The sequence below is a fragment of the Marmota monax genome, unplaced genomic scaffold, assembly GCF_021218885.2.
Source record: "Marmota monax isolate L192 unplaced genomic scaffold, Marmota_monax_Labrador192_F-V1.1 WCK01_AAM20220418_F8-fsc00086, whole genome shotgun sequence".
Lineage (NCBI taxonomy): Eukaryota > Metazoa > Chordata > Mammalia > Rodentia > Sciuridae > Marmota > Marmota monax.
The window spans coordinates 6,949,211-6,967,652 of NW_026693086.1; the positions used below are offsets into that span (position 1 = coordinate 6,949,211).

Consider the following 18,442-nt stretch of genomic DNA (forward strand, 5'->3'; position numbering starts at 1 on the left):
GTCTCAAGCATCAGCTCTGGGCCAGCCCTGGGCTGGGAGCTGGAACCCAAAAGTAAATAAGAAGCAGATCTGGTCCTCAAGTTCACTGTCAGATCAGGGAGAACATCAGGCAGTGCATTTGGTGCTAGAAGAGGAAATTCAGGGCTTCTATACTCTTGGAGGGCATATTCTTGTGGGCAGAGAATACAGACAAAAGAGTTTTGGACTGTGCTGTTGGGGTAGGAAAAGAAAGGTGGTCAGAAGAGGCTGAATGATTAAAAAAAAAAAAAGAACAAGCCTATGGAAAATCTGGGGAAAGATTGCTTTAGGTAGAGGCAAAACAAGTGCAAAAGTCTTCAGGCAGAGACAAAGTTACTGTGATGGAGCAATCAGAAGGGCCAGCATAGCAGGAGCAGAGGGAACAAGAGACAGCAAGCAAGGAGAGGACTAGAGAAATGGGAAATACCAGACAGGGCAGACCAGAGAGTTGACAATACAGCGAGACTTGTCTGAAAATAGATGTGTGTTCAAATTATCCAGAAGGATTGGTTTCAGAATAATTTGCAGTGAGCAGGGAGTGGTAGACATTAAACAAGGTTGGTCATGAATTGATCACTGAAGCTAGGTCAGGATTATTAGAGGTTAATGAAATCAAAAGTTCAAAAAAGCAATAAACTAAGTTCACTGAGGAGAAAATAAGAATTGTTTCCTGAGGGTGCTAAGGAATTAGTCACAGAGGAGATTGTTTTGAGGTTGACGGTTGGAGAGAGAGAGGAGCGGAGAATAAGGGAGAGAAGTGGCTAGGTCAAAAGTTTAGTGGGGTTCAGAACAGAGAATAACTTCAAGGGTTTGCTTGCAAGGAGTCCCAGATGCCATTCTAAGGGCTTGGCAATGGTTTTCCAGCAGAATGATGCCTGCACATTTGGGTTTGGGGATGCCGATTGCTTGGGTAAGAGAAGGTAGAACAGACAAGAGCAAAGTAGGAAGCAGAAAGGGCAGGGGTGAAGGTGGGAACAGTGGCAGTGGGGATGGACTTAGAGATACTAGTGGCTGGGGTACAGAGGGTGCTGGTGAGCACTAAAGAAGAAAACTTGAAATGATCAGAGGAGTTAGGGGAGGGCATTTCTTTGGCTTAGGCTGCCTTCTTGCTTTGTTCTGCTCAGACCTGGAATCTTTTCCTCCCAGGATGGACCAGTACTGGGGGCTGTGGGGAGCTTTAGCTGGTCTGGAGGTGCCTTCCTATACCCACCACATATGAACTCCACCTTCATCAACATGTCTCAGGAGAATGTGGACATGAGGGACTCTTACTTAGGTGAGAAAAGGCTGTGGTGGGGGACAGGTGGGTGACAAGCTGTGGGAAGGGGAGGAGAAGCCTTAGTGTTGACGCTGGGCCCCCTCAGGTTACTCCAGTGAGCTGGCCCTTTGGAAAGGGGTACACAGCCTGGTCTTGGGGGCCCCTCGCCACCAGCACACTGGGAAGGTTGTCATCTTCACCCAGATATCCAGGCAATGGAGGCCAAAGGCTGAAGTCACAGGGACCCAGGTTGGTGTGGAAGACCATGTTGGTTGAACATGAGGGCGGGCAGGGTGGCTAGGAGCAGGGAGCTGATAGGGCAGGTCCTGGTACCTGGGGAGAGGCAGGACCTGGCCCAGAAAGGAGGTGCCTCTGGCAGGGGCAGGCAAGATGACTTCAAACTCTCCTCCCAGGTCGGCTCCTATTTTGGGGCCTCCCTCTGCTCTGTGGATGTGGACAGCGATGGCAGCACCGATGTGGTCCTCATTGGGGCTCCCCATTACTATGAGCAGACCCAAGGAGGAGGGCAGGTGTCCGTGTGCCCCATGCCCAAGGGGGTGAGTGGTGATTGGACCTGGGCTGGGTGGGGCCCGGGTGTGAGGTGTGGATTGCCTGGATTGGACCTGGCACTGGTTTTTGTTCTGTAGAGGAGCAGATGGCAGTGTGCGATCATTCTCCGTGGGGAGCAGGGCCATCCCTGGGGTCGCTTTGGAGCAGCTCTGACAGTGCTGGGGGATATCAATGGAGACCATCTGGTAGATGTGGCCATTGGGGCCCCTGGAGAGGAGGAGAACCAGGGTGCTGTTTACTTATTTCATGGAACCTCAGGATTAGACATCAGTTCCTCCCACAGCCAGGTAAGAGCCCCTGTTTTCAGCCTCTTATGGTCCTCCTCCCTTTCAATGACGTGTATTTACTGAGCACAGCCTCCTGTCACAAGCCTTAGGAGTTGTCATTTCCCTTCTTCTTTTGGTTGCCCTTTCATTCCTTTTCTTTTGCAGCATGGGGGATTGAACTCAGTTCAAACTCAGTTTACCTTGCACATGCCAGGCAAGCACTCTACTACTGAGCTACATCCCCAGCTCAGTAGTTTATTTTCTTGAATTTCACCAGACCCAGCTAAACAATCATCTGTCTTGGTTCCAAACAGCCTTCAATCTATTGTGAACAGCTTAATGGTAAGAGATCAGACTTTGAGGTCAGGCCCCTTGTCAAATTCCTGGCCTTACCAGCCATCAGTAGCTGTATGGCCTCAGGCAAGTGGCTAGCTTAGCCTCTGGGAGCTTTAGTGTCCTTCTGTGGAACGTGACAACCATCAAACCAACTCCCCGGGCTTCTTGTAAAGAAAATGCAATGGATGCACTAAGCACGCCATTCATCAAATATTTATGAATGAACATAGCAAATGATGAATAAGCAAATTGATTATTTCGCTATTTTTAGGCTCCTATTTTATTGTTAGCCTGTAGACTCATGATGAGTTGAACCAAAAGCTCTCCCTTCCATCTGGGGGTCCCTGAGGTCCTCACCCTGTTTTCTTTCAACTCACGCCCCTTCATCTCTCCTTTTCAATTTCTGTATTCAGGTCTTCTTTCACTACAAGCTGTTTCCAAATCTGCTTATCAAATCTTTGCAATCACCTCCCTTGAATTCCACTTTTTCTTTCCCTCTATGGCCAGCGGATCACTGGCTCCCAGTTCTCCTTAAAGCTCCAGTATTTTGGGCAGTCGCTAAGCGGTGGTCAGGACCTCACTCAGGATGGACTGGTGGACCTGGCTGTGGGGGCCCAAGGGCACGTACTGCTCTTCAGGTGACAACTCCCCAACATGCTGCCCTTGCCTGCTGTGTGTCTGATTAACCAGTGCTCTCCCCTACCTTAGTCCCCTCTCAGAGGCCAGTGTCCTGCCCTCAGCACCTACTTATGCCCCTCAGGAGCCTGCCAGTGCTGAAAGTGGGAGTAACTATGAGATTCACACCCATGGAGGTGGCAAAGGCTGCGTACCAGTGCTGGGAAGAGGTGCCCACCTCCCTGGAAGCTGTGGAGGCCATGATCTGTCTCACTATCCACAAGAGCTCACTTGACCAGTTAGGTAAGGCCCAGTCCCTTGTCCCATTAGAGGACTCCAAGGCTATCCTAAGAACAGAATGGGCTCAGGAATCCAAATCTCATCCCTGTATCTGCTCAGCTACCTGTGTGTCAGAAACCTGGGTCCTTTCCCTCCCTTCTTCTCACACCTACACCTGGGGTTCCATCCCCAGGGTAGGTTTGGAGTCTGCCCACTTCTTTCTCCTGGCCCTAGCCACTGCCTTCCTGTAAGCCACCACTTCTCCTTCCCACCTACACCAAAATAAAGACACTTTGAGCAGTTCCTCTATTTTTGCACCCTCACTCATTCTTCACAGATGAGGGGATATTAGAACTCATTTGGTCCTAATATGCAAATCTGGGCTCCTCAACCCTACTCTTAAGACCCCTAAATTACTCCCACTTGAATCTATAAAGACCTGAATCCTTCCCTGCAATGTCCTCTCTGACTTGGTCCCTCCCTCAATCTTCTCTCACCTCATTCCACTTTTCTCTCTCTCTCTCTCTTTTTTTTTTTTTTTGTACCCAGGGGTGAAAAACATACCCAGCCCTTCTTATATTTTATTTTATTAAATAAATATAACTCAGGGTCTCACTGAATTGCTTAGGGCCTACTTAAATTGCTGAGGTTGGCTTTGAACTAGTGATCTTCCTTCCTTAGTCTCCTGAGCAGTTGGGATTACAGGTGTGCGCCACCACATCTGGCTCACTCCTCCTTTCTCTATACATTTTTGGTAAATGTGCCAGCCTCCCTCTCCCTTGGAGACTTAGCTACTCTAGCCACAGTCTGGGACATTCTCCTCTCTGTGCTTCACCCTCTGGGTTGTAGCTTAGATATGGTCTATCTAGGACAGCATCCCTGACCAAGATACTACTCATGCTGTGACATTATGGCCATATGACAACATATGACATATGTTTGGCTCTTTTCCTGGAATATAAGCTTTATGAGGGCAGGGTCATATCCATCTTCTTCTCAGTGTGTATCCCCAGCACTTGGTACAGTTCATGGCCCATAGAAAGTGCTCTACAAATATTCATCTCATGAACAAATAAATGAAAAGAGAACATTGTAGGTTTTCTCTTCCTTTCCTTTTTCTACTTCTTTCACTTCAGGTGATGTCCAAAGCTCTGTCAGGTATGATCTGGCTTTGGATCCGGGTCGTCTGATTTCTCGTGCCATTTTTAATGAGACCAAGAACTGGACTTTGACTCGAAAAAAAACCTTGGGGCTTGGGGATCACTGTGAAACCGTGAAGTTGCTTTTGCCAGTAAGGACTTTGGGTTTTGGAAAAGGGAGAGGGAGGAGGATCCCAAGGCTAGCCTATAGAATCCGTGGGTGAGGACACTGGGTCTGGAGAGAGGAAGGTTGGGGCGGGAGGACTTGGCTTCACAGCTTGGTTGGGCTACTGTCTAGATGCAGTGAAAAATCCCCAGTGGTGGAAAGTAGGAAGGATGGTGGGTTCTTGAAAACCCATTCTCTTTCAGGACTGTGTGGAGGATGTGGTGAACCCCATCATCCTGCGCCTCAACTTCTCCCTGGCGAGAGACTCCACCTTATCCCGTAATCTTCACCCTGTGTTGGCTGCAGGCTCACAAGACATGTTCACTGCTTCTGTGAGTCTTCCAATGAAGTCCCAATGAAGTCCCAGAGATGTGATGGCTTTCTTAAGAGCCCACAATAGCCCACCCACCACATTTCCTAGCCTCCACCCAGCGAAGGAAAACCCTGCCACGTTTGGACCCTGAAACATATCCCAGTTGGTTACCTACTTTACCATGACATAAACTCTCTTGTTCTCATTCTACTGATCCTTCCCAACTTTTTTCAGCCCTCCCTGTCAGACTTTGTATTCTATCCCCAATTTGAAAAACATTTCCTCCTTCTATCTAAAGGATCTTCTCGAATTCTCCAAGCTCTGATCTTGACACCTTCTCTTTTTTGGGGGGAGGGTGATTATTGAGGATTGAACTCAGGGGCATTCAACCACTGAACCACATCCCCAGCCCTATTTTGTATTTTATTTAAAGACAGGGTCTCACTGAGTTGCTTAGTGCCTTGCGGTTGCTGAGGCTGGCTTTGAACTCGTGATCCTCCTGCCTCAGCTTCTCAAGCTGTTGGGGTTTACAGGCATGTGACACCACGCCCAGAGACTCATTCTCTTTTGAAAACCTGCACTCAACAGTTCTCACTTCTCTGGCCCCCAATTACTCCATGATTACAAAAAACATCCCAAATATACACATCAGGGGAATCATAACCATCTGCATATACATTTGCATCTGTCTTGGGGATTGTATGTTCCTTGAGTACAAGAACCACATCTAATTTGCCTGAAGTTTTCATTTCCTCCAAACTGCCAAAGCCTGTCCTGTTACTGGCACTTAATGTTTGTTGAATAATCTGATTTGATACAACTGGACTTTATTGTCCTTGAAGCCAAGGATATTGTCTTTTTTTTTTAAGTTTAGTTGTAGATGAACACAATAACTTTATTTATTTATTTTAATGTGGTGCTGAGGATTGAACCCTGTGCCTCACACGTGCTAAGGCAAGTGCTCTACCACTGAGCCAGAACCCCAGCCCTTGTCTTTTTTTATATTCTAACCTCCACACCCAATCTCTACTCTTGCTAGTATCAGTACAGTACTGGGTGCAGAGGTTCAGTAAGAGTCAATGTTGATAAGCATGTTTAATGAGGGGGCTGAAGAAAGATTAAAACATGGAATGAGAAGAGAATATATACTGATTTTCTGCAGCTTCCCTTTGAGAAGAACTGTGGGCAGGATCACATCTGTGAGGGGGACCTGCGTGTCAACTTTAGCTTCTTAGGGTGAGCTCCATCTCCTTTCATATACAGATATTCAAGTTTCTGAGTTTACTAAACTCCTAGGATGATTTGTGCTTCTCTTCGGGTGTTTGTCTAACAAAAATGATTCTGACAGGAATGTTATTGGTGCATGATTCATGAGTTCCCCAAATCCTGTTCCTGCCCCTCGATCCAATTACAACCTACTTCCAGAGGAGTCACACTCCCAATCTTGTCCTTCCCTTCAGCCTACAGACATTGATGGTAGGAAGCTCCCTGGAGCTCAATCTGATAGTGACTGTATGGAATGAGGGTGAGGATTCCTATGGAACTGTAGTCAACTTCTACTACCCAGCAGGACTATCCTATCGCCGGGTGTCAGCAACACAGGTAAACACCTTCCTTGGGCTCTAGCTGACTGGGGTCTTGTATTAGTCTGTTTTCTGTTGCCTGTAACAAAATGCCACACACTGGGTAAATTACAAAGAACTGTTTATTTTGGCTCACTATTCTGGAGGTGCATGGTCAAGGGGCCACATCTGATGATGGTTTTCTTGTTGGAAGAATCCTAAGATAATGCAAGCCATCATATGGCAAGAGACAGAAAGTAAATGTGTGTATGTGTGTTGGTCTAGTCTCTCTTCTGTTTCCTATAAAGTCACCAGGATGCAATTGTGGGACACCCCACCCCAATAACTTTATCTAATCCTAATTGCTTTCCCAAGGCCTTGCCTCTAAATACCATAGTCAGATTAAGTTTCCACACTCTTAATACATAACAATGGAGATTATATTTAAAAGCATGGAACATTCAAACTGTATCCAAAACAAAGCAGGCTCCTCCACTGTCCTATACTTTCTAAGTGATCACACACACACACACACACACACATACACATAGAGGGAGACAGAGAAGTCATTAAGCCTATGTATAGTTTAATAAATTATATTAAGCAAAAGTTCATAAATTTAACACCTGGGTCAAGAAATAAAACACTGCTAGTTTTCTCAAAGTCTTCTTACCATGTACCTTATCCTATCACAATCACAACCTTTCCCCAAGGGTAATCACTATTCCAACTTTGCGATAATAATTTCCTTGTATTTTTAAATAATTTTACCAATCCATGGGTGTATCCCTAGATAACATTCTTCAGTTTTGCTGCTATTTGAACTTTATATGAATGAAAACATGTTATATGTACTCTTTTGTGCCTTGCTTCTTTACCTCAATATTATGTTTGTGAGATCCATCCATGCTGTTGCATGTGGGGGTAGAATATTTTCATTGTTATACAGAATTTCTTTGTATGAAATGTACCACAATTTATTTTTCCATTCTACAATTAATAGCCATTGAATTGTTTCCTGATTTTGGCCATAATTGAATAAATCCTGGTGTACCTATACATAATATTTTGAAGACACAGAATTACTGAGTATATTATTACTATATATATATATATATATATATATATATATATATATAAAATGACACGCATTATATAAAATATATATACATTATATATTATATATAATATATATCATGCAATATACAATATATTTATATAATTTTATATAATTTATATAAATTTATATATTTAAAAATAATTATATAAATATAATTTACATTAAATATATGAATATATAATATATAATTTATATATAATTATATATTTATATATCATATAAATGTATATATTATAATATATATAATAAAATGTGTAATATATATATATATCTTCAATTAACAAGTAAAGTCAAACCATTTTTAAAAGTATTTTCACTTCCATCAGCAGTATGTGAGAGGTCCTGTGGCTTTCTTTAACACTTAACATCATCAGACTTTTAAATTTCCGTCAGTCTGGTAAATGAGTAATACTCTTTCCTTACAGTCTTAATTCTGTAGAGGTTGAGCAAATTTGCATATATTTCCTTGTCATTTGGATCTTTTCTTTTGGAAAGTGTCTGTTCCCATCTTTATTCTATTCTTCAAGTGAGTTGCCTGTATTTTTCCTATTGATTTATAAAAGCTCTTCACATATTCTGGTTATTAATCCTATTCCAATTTTATGTGTTCAAATATCTTTCCCATTGCCTGTCTTTTATAATGTCTTTTAAAAAACAATGTCTTAATTTGTTATTGATTTGTGTCAATGTTTTCTTTTGTACTTCATGTTTTTGTGTTAAGTAATACTTTGATACCCCAAGGTTATAAAAATAGTCATCTATATTATCTTTTAAAATCTTTAGTTTGGTTTTTTTCACATTTGAGTCTTTCATACAGTTGTAATTTATTTTAATGTATGGAATGAGGGTAGGAGTCCCACCTTTTCTCTTTTTTGGTATAGGTCAATTTTCCTAGCACCTTTTGTTGAAACGTCTGTTCTTTCTCCTACTGCTATCCAATGCCACTACTGTGATATATCAAGACTGTATATGCATAAGGGTAACTTTTCAGAATTCATTTTCCTTCCCTAGAAGCAACCCCATCAGCGTCCACTGCGCCTGGCATGTGAGGCAAATCCCACTGGGAATGAAGGCCTGAGGAGCAGCAGCTGCAGCATCAACCACCCCATCTTCAGAGAGGGTACTACGGTCAGTGCTGCCCCCAAAACCTCATCACTGTTCTTCCTTGTCCTGACCCACTCCCTTCCCTTACTCCCTGCTCCTTCCCTATCCCTCTTCCTTATTTCTTCTTCCCTCAGGGCACCTTCATTATCACATTTGACGTTTCCTACAAGGCCACTCTGGGAGACAGGTTGCTTATGAGGGCCAATGCAAGCAGGTGAGCTCAGGCCACTCTCTGGTCAGCTGGAGACTCCTCTCCTGGATTCCTTTCCAATTGGGTTCCCCTCTCTTTCTCCAGTGAGAATAATAAGCCTGCAACCAACAAGACTACCTTCCAGCTGGGGATCCCAGTGAAATATGCAGTGTACACAATGATCAGCAGGTGCTTAATCCCTATCCCTCCCCTTAGACCTTTAACCTTCCTTCAAGCCTAGTTTCTTCTGCTGCAGGCCAGCCTTTTGGTGATGGGCATCCATGTTAATCCATGTTACTATAATGGGCTACCTGAGGCAAAGTACATATAAAGAAGAGAGGTTTATTTAGCTCACAGTTGCGAATGCTGATTGTCAAACAGTGTAGTGACAGTTCTGGTGAGGACCCCCTTGACTATATTGTGGCAGATAACACCAAAATGTGTGCCAGAGGATAAGATTGCACCATGAGATAGGAAGCCTGTGAAAGGGGGAGGGGCTGATCTTACATTTCACTGGGACTTGCCTCTTAAAGGTCCCAGCACATCTCAACATTGCTACCCTGAGGCCCAAGCACCCAACACATGAACCCTTGTAGCATAAACTCATATCTAAATTACAGCGTACCTAAATTATGTCCTCTGATTTCTCCTATGGGAATGATTGTGTGGGTGGCCAGCCATGTTTATAGTACAACATGATGGGCCACACAAATTCTTGCTTCTTCTCTGATGAACTGGCCTGCTGGTGGGACACACATATGCCTTATCAACACTGTCCATTTTCTCCTCTCCCTCAAAAATTCAGGCTTCTTTTAACATGAAGGCAATCCTTTCCTTTGCGCCAAACATGAACATGCTAAAGTAAAGCTACTAGATTGAGATCACTGTAAGTACTCTGAATTGGGTAACCAACAGGATATGGTCTGTCACCACATAGAGGAAAGGAAAGGTCAGGTTTCTACAAAACTGAGAGGAGGGTAAAGGTGTGAGAGACTGTTGGGAAGGTCTCTAAAAACTCAAAGCCGAGGAAGGCCACAGGAGAGGCAAATGTAGGGCCACAACTATGGGTTCTGAAGGTGGGTGAAGGAGCTGGGCCGGCCAAGCTGGAAGGAAAGCAAGGGACTCCACACACTGAATTGTACTCCAGAGGGTTAAAGTGTGACATGGGACAGAGCTTGCTGCTGTTGCTGTTAAATTTATAGAGGAACTAGGGAAGGGGATCAGGCAGTCTTATTGTCCATCTAGGACTCATGGACCACATTTGTCAGTTTCCCCTTTTATCCACAGTAAAATACTTATGATAAAAGTTTACAGTTATATATACTTATGACAAACATTTTTTTGTTATCATTGTGGGGTTTTTTGTGTTGTTTTTATATTCATTTAATCCTCCCAATAATTGTATTGTTATCTCCATTTTATCAATGAAAAATTAAGAGGTTAAATAACTTGCTCCCATCATTCACCAGGTAAATCATGTTGGATGCCTTACAAGGATACCCTGGGAGACAGGTTTTTTGCTCGTGAGGGCCAATACAAGTTAGTGAGCCCAGATGGTTTGATTCCAGGGCCTGTGTCCAAGGCCATATGCTATATGCTTCTCTGAAAACTCAGGAAAGTCGGATGATTTGCTTAACTTAAAAGAAAAAGAGATTTAGAACAAGAAAATTTAAAATAAGAAAACTAAAGCATAGGAGGCAGGGGAGCAGAGAGAAAGGCTAGCACAGTGAGAGAAAAGTAAATGCTCACACTTATGGAGGACTCACAGGTGCTAGGTGCTGCTATAACCCCCATCACAACTCTGCTACAAATAGGCAATATTATAAGCATCCTTATTTTAAGGAGGAAAAAACTATAGGTCTCTGGAGAGGCTAACTCTCTTGCCTCATGTTACTTGAGTAGGAAGTGCTAATCTAGATGTGAACTCAGGCAGCTCCTCTGTATTCTGAGGATAGGACTCAGGGCCTTGCACATGCTAAGCAATCGCTCTACCCTAGACTACAACCCCAGTTCCTGTGTTCTTACTTAGCAAGCTAATAATAGGAAAATTGCTGGGGCCCACAAAGTTTCTGTGTGGCTGGTTTGGCTTTTGTGCTCTGGGTGCTAGGGAAAAGAGCAGGTCTTTAATCTTGACTGTTTGATACTACTGAGATCTTAAAGCTCTGAGAAGGCAGAGATTGTGGCTTAACTGTTGAATCTCCATGGCCATCCATATCGCCTGGTATATGATAAATATTTCCTGAAAGAAGCCATAAGTGGAGGGATGGATGGATGGAGAGATGGATGGAAATCCTCCTGTAGCCTGAAACACTTATGTCCCCTCTGTAGGCTTGAATTCACTTACTATCTTCCTTCACATTTACTATCCTTCCCCAAGATAACCACATTTATCTTCTTTGTTGCCACCACAGAGGGGCCATTATTTTGTTTTTTCTTGAGTGATCCAGCTGTCACTCCCTGGAGTCCCCTTAGAGTTATTTGTTCTGGCAGCAGCCTCTGCAAGCATCATCTGAGGCCAGTCCTGTATCTACTAGAGAAAGCAATGTGAATGCCTTTTCCCAGAGGAAAATGTTCAGATATTCTGAGAGGTGATGTTCAAGTTGAGCGTTTAAGTGAAAATTTCCAGAAGAGGAGTGGGTAAGGACATTCTAGGCAGAAGAAAGAACTTGTGCAAAGTCATGGGGATGTGAAAGAGCCACAAGTATCAAGGGAAGAGCTGGTAGTTTTGGGTGACTGAGGCAAAAGGCAGTGAGGGAGGACTAAGCTGAAGCTGAGCTGCAGAGGTATGTGGGACCTTGGTGTTTGCCTAGGTCACTTTCTGGGCCCAACATTGCTCTCTGCAGCAAGCTAGGGCACAACTGGGGATGAGTGTAGGGCTGTTTTTTCACCAACAGGCCCTTTCTCTCCAGACAGGAAGAATCCACCAAGTACTTCAGCTTTTCTATTTCTGATGAGAGCAGCAGGAAAGAGGCAGAACATCGATACCGCGTAAGAGGCTGGGACATATTCATGTCTGTCCTTCCTGGTGTTCGTGGAGTTGGAAGTTGGTGGGAAAGATGTAGAAGACCCCAGGGCTATTGCTAGGAAAGAAGTGTGATTTGGTATGTGCCAGGGACTATAATGTCATTTGGTCTCAATTTTCTGCAGGTGAATAACCTAAGTCAGCGGGATCTGGCCATCAGCATAATATTCTGGGTTCCCATCTTGCTGAATGATGTGCCTGTGTGGGATGTAACTGTGATGGCCCCTTCACAGGTGCTTGCCTGTCTTTCCTTTCTCTCCAGGAACTGATCCCACAGGTACTGCACACCCTCTTATCAGGGAAATGTTGATCCTTATGCTGCTAAGAATTTTTTTTTTTGTCAACTAGAGTCTCCCCTGCGTGTCAGAGAGGGAACCTCCCCAGCATTCTGACTTCCTGACCCAGATTCCAAGGAGTTCTGTGCTGGTAAGAAAGACCCTGAGTCCCCCACTATCAGACCAGCCCATATTGGGAGATACAGCAAAAATGTATTGCTAGATTATAGAATTATGCATTTATCTTGTAATTTTTCATCTATTTTCCACCCAAACTCTGCATCCTTTATTTCGTTTTATGGTTCCCCCCCCCCACCCTAAGTGAAGATCTTCCTCAGCTTCTTTCCTCTCCTGTCTCAAGAACTGTTCCATTGCTGACTGCATGAGGTTCCGCTGTGACATCCCCTCCTTCGGCATCCAGGAGGAGCTTGACTTCATCCTGAAAGGCAACCTCAGCTTTGGCTGGGTCAGCCAGGTGTGTAGGCCCTTCCCCCAGATTCACATGGTATCTGATGGGTCTGCACCAAGCCTTAGGCCAGGTCATTTGCTGAACTCTGAGTTTCCCTCAGAGACAATTCCCTAGCTCTCCTCACCCTAACACTGTCTTGCAGACATTGCAGAAGAAGGTGTTGATCATGAGTGTGGCTGAAATCACATTTGATAGATCTGTGTATGCCCAGCTTCCAGGACAGGAGGCATTTTTGAGAGCCCAGGTAGTGACTGTGGGGTAGGCAGTGGCCAGACTGGTAAGAGGCTCCTGATACTAAATCTGTGCTGCTGGGTGGGGGGTTGAAAGCTTAGAGGGAGGAGGGAGGAAAGTCCCTGGGCAAGACAAAAGTCTTGAAGAGTATGAGTGCTCCTGGATCTCACCTCTTGGAGCAGGGCCTAGGGAAGGAGGGAAGGGAGCTAAAGGTTGGAGAACCCTGGGGAAGTCTGAAGCAACATGAAACTTCATGCTTTCTGATCTCCAAATCAGATGGAGACACTGCTAGAAGAATTTGAGGTCTATAATCCCATCTCCCTCATTGTGGGCAGCTCTGTGGGAGGTCTGCTGCTGCTGGCTCTTATCACAGCCACATTGTATAAGGCAAGTACTTTATTCCACTCCTAACACTACCAGCAGCCAAACCCAGCCCTGTCACAGACAGGATAATAGCATGAGAATCTGACTATAGTGCCAGACAGGACTAGGCACACATTTTGCCTCTAGAATTTATTTACTGTATGTTAGCAAGTTGCTCAACCTCTCTGAATCTGTTTCTCATTTTATTTATTTATATGTGGTGCTGAGAATTGAATCCAGTGCCTCATACATGCTAGGCAAGTGCTCTTTACCACTGAGTTACAACCCAAGCCCCTTGTTTCTCATTTTTTAAATGATAATAAGGCTTACCTCATAGATTACATGAAATTAGGCAGAAATGAGGCCAGGGTATATGTATAAATCTGCCTGCCTGCAGAATCTATGCTTTTCTATTCTAGATTATGTGTATGATACTGTGCTCAGCATACAACAGATATTCAATATATGACAGCTGTTGTTCATATAAATGTTCTGGCACAAAAACATAATCTTACTTAGTTCTCTTATTCTCTCTCAGTTTCTTCCTATTCTCATACCAAGTATTTCTGATTTATTTCTTTTCACAGCTTGGCTTCTTCAAACGTCAATACAAAGAAATGTTAGATGGAAAGCCTGAAGACACTCCTACATTAGGAGGGGAGAATTTCACCTGTGAGGCACCAAATTTATCTTTGTCTTAATAATCCACTTTTAAAATTTATCTCTACTTCCATGGGCTAGTTTTGTCCCTACCTATGAATCTACTTTCACATGGATCTGGACTTGCCTGAGCAACCTATCAGGTATTAAGCCACCTTTCTGAGGAGTTGAAAGGTTTTTATACCTGTACATATCTCTTGGACTTTTTCAGGATCAGATATGATGCCAGCATAAATTTTCATATGGATGTTTGTCATACAAACTGAGAATGTTTATCACATTTTCCTTGTATGGAAGAGTTCTAACCCAGGGATGAGGTTCTAGAAATAGGTAGGGAAACCAAATTGTGGGATTAAAAATGTCCTCTCACTTTCTCTGGTACCTGGGAGTATCAGGGGAGAGATTTAAAGGAAGTGTGTGTGTGTGTGTGTGTGTGTGTGTACGCGCGCGTGTGCCAGGAGCATATTGGTCTGTCATGGGCTATGCACAGGCTTCAGGATCTTTAGTCATGAAAAGTGGGAAAAGCGGTGGAATGTTCAGTCAGAGCTCATTTGAACCCAAGTTTCCCTTGAATGGGGCCCCAAAATCCAGGAGAGCCAGGCTTCCAGAAAGGACTATCTCATTTCCAGACTAATACAGAAGAGCATCATAGAGAATGACCAAAATATTTCAAATCCAGAATTAGGGCATGACACCTCACACAGAGGACGGCAGGGCCCACATTTGAAATTGGGGCTATCTGTAGATAGCCAGGATTCACAGATGCTGTCAGTTTGGCCTGGGTGTGTCAGGGGAGAGTTACTTCAGGTCTGCACTCCTGGGTTCCCTTTGATCAGCTGCAGACAATGAAGTCGCTGAGAATCTTAGGCTCCTCCTCTCGAGAAGAGGAACAAAATTATATCTGGATTCAGTTATGTGAAAACCCTGTACAGCCTAGAGACCTAAATATTAATGGGTAAGAGAGGGGGACGGAGATTGCCTACCTGTCCACGCAGAACCCTCGAGCACCTGCCATTATCAGCAACTTGGGAGTAACACGCGAGAGCAACCACGCAGCCCGCGTATGCGCCGAGCCGACAGGCCGAGCCAAGGACAATCGGTGCAGCCCAGCGGGGCCCCACCCAACCCTTCGCTCCCGCTGTCCCCCAAAAGCCTAAGGACACAAAACTTTCACACCTTTATTGTGCTTGGGATTGTCCGCTGGGGCTTCAGGGGTCTTCGTAGCCCGTGGGCAGAGGGTTGAAGTGGGGATTGTGGAAAAGAGTGTGGTTGCCGTCCCCCCAGGCGAAGGGCTGTAGAGAGAGCCGAGAAGGGACAGAGAGTGGCAGAGCGGCCCCGGCCAGGCGCGCGGGGGGGGGGGGGGGTCCCCGCACCCCCTTTGCCCGCCCTCTGGGTCCCGCATACCTTGGTGCGAATGCGGAGGTGGTGGTAGGGGATGAACTCTGGGCGCTCGCGGTGGCCTGCGTGCAGCCAGCAGTTGACGGTGCACAGAGCCACACTGGGGAGCGCCAGCACGAAGGTCAGGAGGCGCCAGGTGCCGGCTGGGTGAGAGGAAAGGCGAGGGTGAGAGAGAAGGTCAAGGCCTCTGGGCGGAGGCCCTTGGAAGGTCTGGGGTCGCTTAGCCGGAGTAGGGGGTTGCCCGGAGGCTAGGGGGGTGTGAGTAGCGTGCGTGCGCGCGCGTGTGTGTGTGTGTATAGGAACCAGGTGGGCAAAACCAGTAAGCAAGAGGGTCAGGCACGCTGGCTCCACTCACCTCCTGCCCCTCCGTGGTCTCCCTTGGCTGTGCTGGCCAAACCCCTACTCAAGGACCTCAGAGGCAGAGCCATTGTGGCAAGAGAAGCTGGGAATGGCACTGTCCTTCCACTCTCCTTCACTGAGGCTTACGCTCTCCTCCCCTTTTTTGAGCCAATCACCTGTTGAGTCCGAACTTGGGTGGCTATTTTTAGGGGTCTTCTATATTTAAAGTGGGGCCTGACTGGAAGGAGATCCTCTCCAGGCGGTGGGTTTACTGTGTCTTTTATTTTGACAAGGGGACATGTAAAGTACAATATGCTGCTTTTAAAATAGTTGCGGAGAACTAATTTATTCCATATTCCCAGTGGCTGGCACACAGTAGGCCTTTAATAAGTATTTGTAGAATAGATCAAGGGTCTTTTTGAATCCTTTTTTCCAACTGTAAAATCTATAATTTGTACTTAAATTATTTTTTCTAATGAAGTTTAAGTAAAATAGAAGTGTGCCAGTTTAAAGTCTGACACAAAACAGTCATTTAATATATGTTTTAATCACAGTTCCTTGCAAGGAACAGAACTCTTAACTAGTTTTGAAAGATAAGCAGCTGACAATCTTAGCTCAGGGTATTTCTGGTACAGCCAGAGAGGCCTCAATCTGCACAGTGAGAAATGAACCGTTTTGAAGGCCACTGCTGAACCCTGGATGCCAAAAACTTCCATTTACACAGCCTTGGGAAGCTAAATTTGTCCATCCTCACCCTGTTTTGAAAATGGTTTCCTTGTGAAGTTTGTTTCCAGAGGTTGCTCTCTTTTTAATCAATAAATCCTGTGGGTGCACCAATTGGCAATACCTGGTCATTTTGCTTGTGATCTAGTTGCAAGAAAGTCTGGGAAGGTGAGTCCTGGCTTCTGTCTTAGGCAGGCAGGAATTATACTGTGGGGAAAATCCTCAAAAATGGGAAAATTATTCAGAAAATTCTGGGTAGCCACAAATCTAACAAATGTCTTCTGCAAAGTGCGTTATTTCACTCTGACTTTTTTGGAGAGAAAAAAGAAAGCATAGGCAGGCCTGCACGCAGCTTGTATCAAGGCAGGTCACCAGAAAGCTACCGGACCAGGCAGGGATGACATCTGCTTTGTTCACTGTCATATCCTCAGCACCCAGCATGGAACCTGGCATGAAGTAGATGTTCTAAAAATATGTATTTAATGAATGTTTAAACCTTCTTCTTTTGGTTAACCCTATAGAAATGTCTTTTCAGAATTTAACAGGATGCCTCCAACATTTATCAAAAGCTGATATGCTGAATATGAATTTAAGAAAAATGAAGAAGGTACAATTTCAAGAAGGGGCTCTATAACTGTACCTCCTGTTGGTTCTAAGCTGAACCACCTTCTTCCTTCTTGTCCTCCCTCCCTCCACCCCTTCTCTTCTTCAATCTTGTTGAATGGTCAAATGTTACATACCGTGGCTAAATTATTCCTGAGCTCTCACTGATCTATAGAATTCTTTCAGTTGCCTTTTCCCAGTGACTTTGGAGTAGCTGTGGAGATGGGACTTTAAATTTCCCTGGCATCTCCCTCTATTCACAATCCATCAAATCCCTTCTCTTCAGATATGCCAACTGTAGCTCCTGAAGAAACAGAAATGACAAGGGGGTGTGTTTAATGGGGAGGCTTGAAGGTTCTCTTTCTTCCCTGAATAGCCCCTCAGGTTTGTTTGCTGATGGTTACCAAACACTTCACTGGAAATTCCAACCCCTTTGGTTAATGCCCCAAGGGCTGCTACTTTCCTCTGCTGCTGTCGCCATCGTGTGGTGCATTTGACCAAGTACCCAAAGACTTGTACTTAGGTAGTTTGAGCTTTTCTAGGCAGCAGTCTTTGTACCCACCATTATTTCTTAAGTTCGCTCTCACATAAATTAATTGGTTTTCTGCCAAAGCTTCCAAGTTCTAGAGGTTTCATTTGTTCTTTATTTTAGGTAGAGGGAAGAACAAACTTTCCAGTTTTTAAATAGACCCCAGTGAGTAGCATTCCCATCCTTTGTGAGACATACTTCAGCTACTGGTGGTGAAGGCAGAGGGACAACTCTGTCAGTTTCTTTTATGCCTCTTCCTGGGGACAACTCATACTATGACTAGATTTTCCAAAGCCAAGATCAACCACAACATATGATCTATTAAATATAAATTTTGTGTGTGGTGTCCTAGAATGGAATACTCGAAATTGGAAATGTCCCACAAAAACAATTATATGATGACACAGAACATGGGTTAACTAGGATGAACAGTAAAGAGAGTTGGAAACAAGACAGAATCAATAATGACAATAGAATGATAGGGTCTTGTGTCATCTTTGAAGAAAAGGACAATAAAAATACTATGTCCCTGAAGGGACCCTCCCCATACCCCAAAACCTAGCCAGGTTAAGGGAACAATGAGAGTGAGTCTAGGCTCAAATATCCAGATATAAATTATCCTGAGGGACACTGGCTTTCTCTCTTATGCTGGAAATTAGGGCAAGTTAGTGTTATCAGTACAAAGTGGCTTTTTTGTATTCACAACAAGTTCCTTGGGATGCTGGTCACAGGTAAAAGCAAGCTAAATTGATGATGTCACTATGTCTGTAGCATAATATATACAACCCCTCTTCTTGTGGTATCAGAGCGTTGTGGAGAAGGAGTGCTGGCCCTCACTTTACAAAGTGTCGAAGGGGGTCAGAGGCACTATTTTATGGTGAAGCACTGGAGGCA

The 18,442-nt window shown here is 44.5% G+C and overlaps 2 protein-coding genes across 6 annotated transcripts in view; one reads left to right on the forward strand and one right to left on the reverse strand.

Annotated features, from left to right (window-relative positions):
* Positions 1–16,537, forward strand: part of Itgad (integrin subunit alpha D) — a 31,361-nt gene extending 14,824 nt beyond the window's left edge. For 2 of the 5 annotated variants that reach the window (XM_046454433.2, XM_046454438.2), the window contains 20 exons: positions 1,165–1,294; positions 1,383–1,525; positions 1,690–1,833; positions 1,924–2,133; positions 2,956–3,086; positions 3,209–3,366; positions 4,479–4,633; positions 4,851–4,979; positions 6,123–6,196; positions 6,421–6,562; positions 8,654–8,770; positions 8,881–8,960; positions 9,042–9,125; positions 11,846–11,924; positions 12,084–12,191; positions 12,307–12,384; positions 12,595–12,708; positions 12,845–12,946; positions 13,210–13,320; positions 13,884–16,537. In XM_046454433.2, coding sequence (XP_046310389.1) covers positions 1,165–1,294; positions 1,383–1,525; positions 1,690–1,833; positions 1,924–2,133; positions 2,956–3,086; positions 3,209–3,366; positions 4,479–4,633; positions 4,851–4,979; positions 6,123–6,196; positions 6,421–6,562; positions 8,654–8,770; positions 8,881–8,960; positions 9,042–9,125; positions 11,846–11,924; positions 12,084–12,191; positions 12,307–12,384; positions 12,595–12,708; positions 12,845–12,946; positions 13,210–13,320; positions 13,884–13,997 — 2,403 coding nt within the window. In that variant the 3' untranslated portion in view covers positions 13,998–16,537. The remainder of the gene's footprint in view (positions 1–1,164; positions 1,295–1,382; positions 1,526–1,689; positions 1,834–1,923; positions 2,134–2,955; positions 3,087–3,208; positions 3,367–4,478; positions 4,634–4,850; positions 4,980–6,122; positions 6,197–6,420; positions 6,563–8,653; positions 8,771–8,880; positions 8,961–9,041; positions 9,126–11,845; positions 11,925–12,083; positions 12,192–12,306; positions 12,385–12,594; positions 12,709–12,844; positions 12,947–13,209; positions 13,321–13,883) is intronic. The other 3 variants (XM_046454434.2, XM_046454435.2, XM_046454436.2) reach the window with 3 other exon arrangements.
* Positions 15,133–15,847, reverse strand: LOC124099395 (cytochrome c oxidase subunit 6A2, mitochondrial). Its single transcript, XM_046454441.2, has 3 exons — positions 15,710–15,847; positions 15,361–15,497; positions 15,133–15,248 (listed from the first exon to the last, which is right to left on the reverse strand). The coding sequence occupies exons 1-3, from the start codon at positions 15,780–15,782 to the stop codon at positions 15,165–15,167; spliced, it is 294 nt and encodes a 97-aa protein (XP_046310397.1). The 5' UTR covers positions 15,783–15,847; the 3' UTR covers positions 15,133–15,164.
* Positions 16,538–18,442: the final 1,905 nt, after the last annotated feature.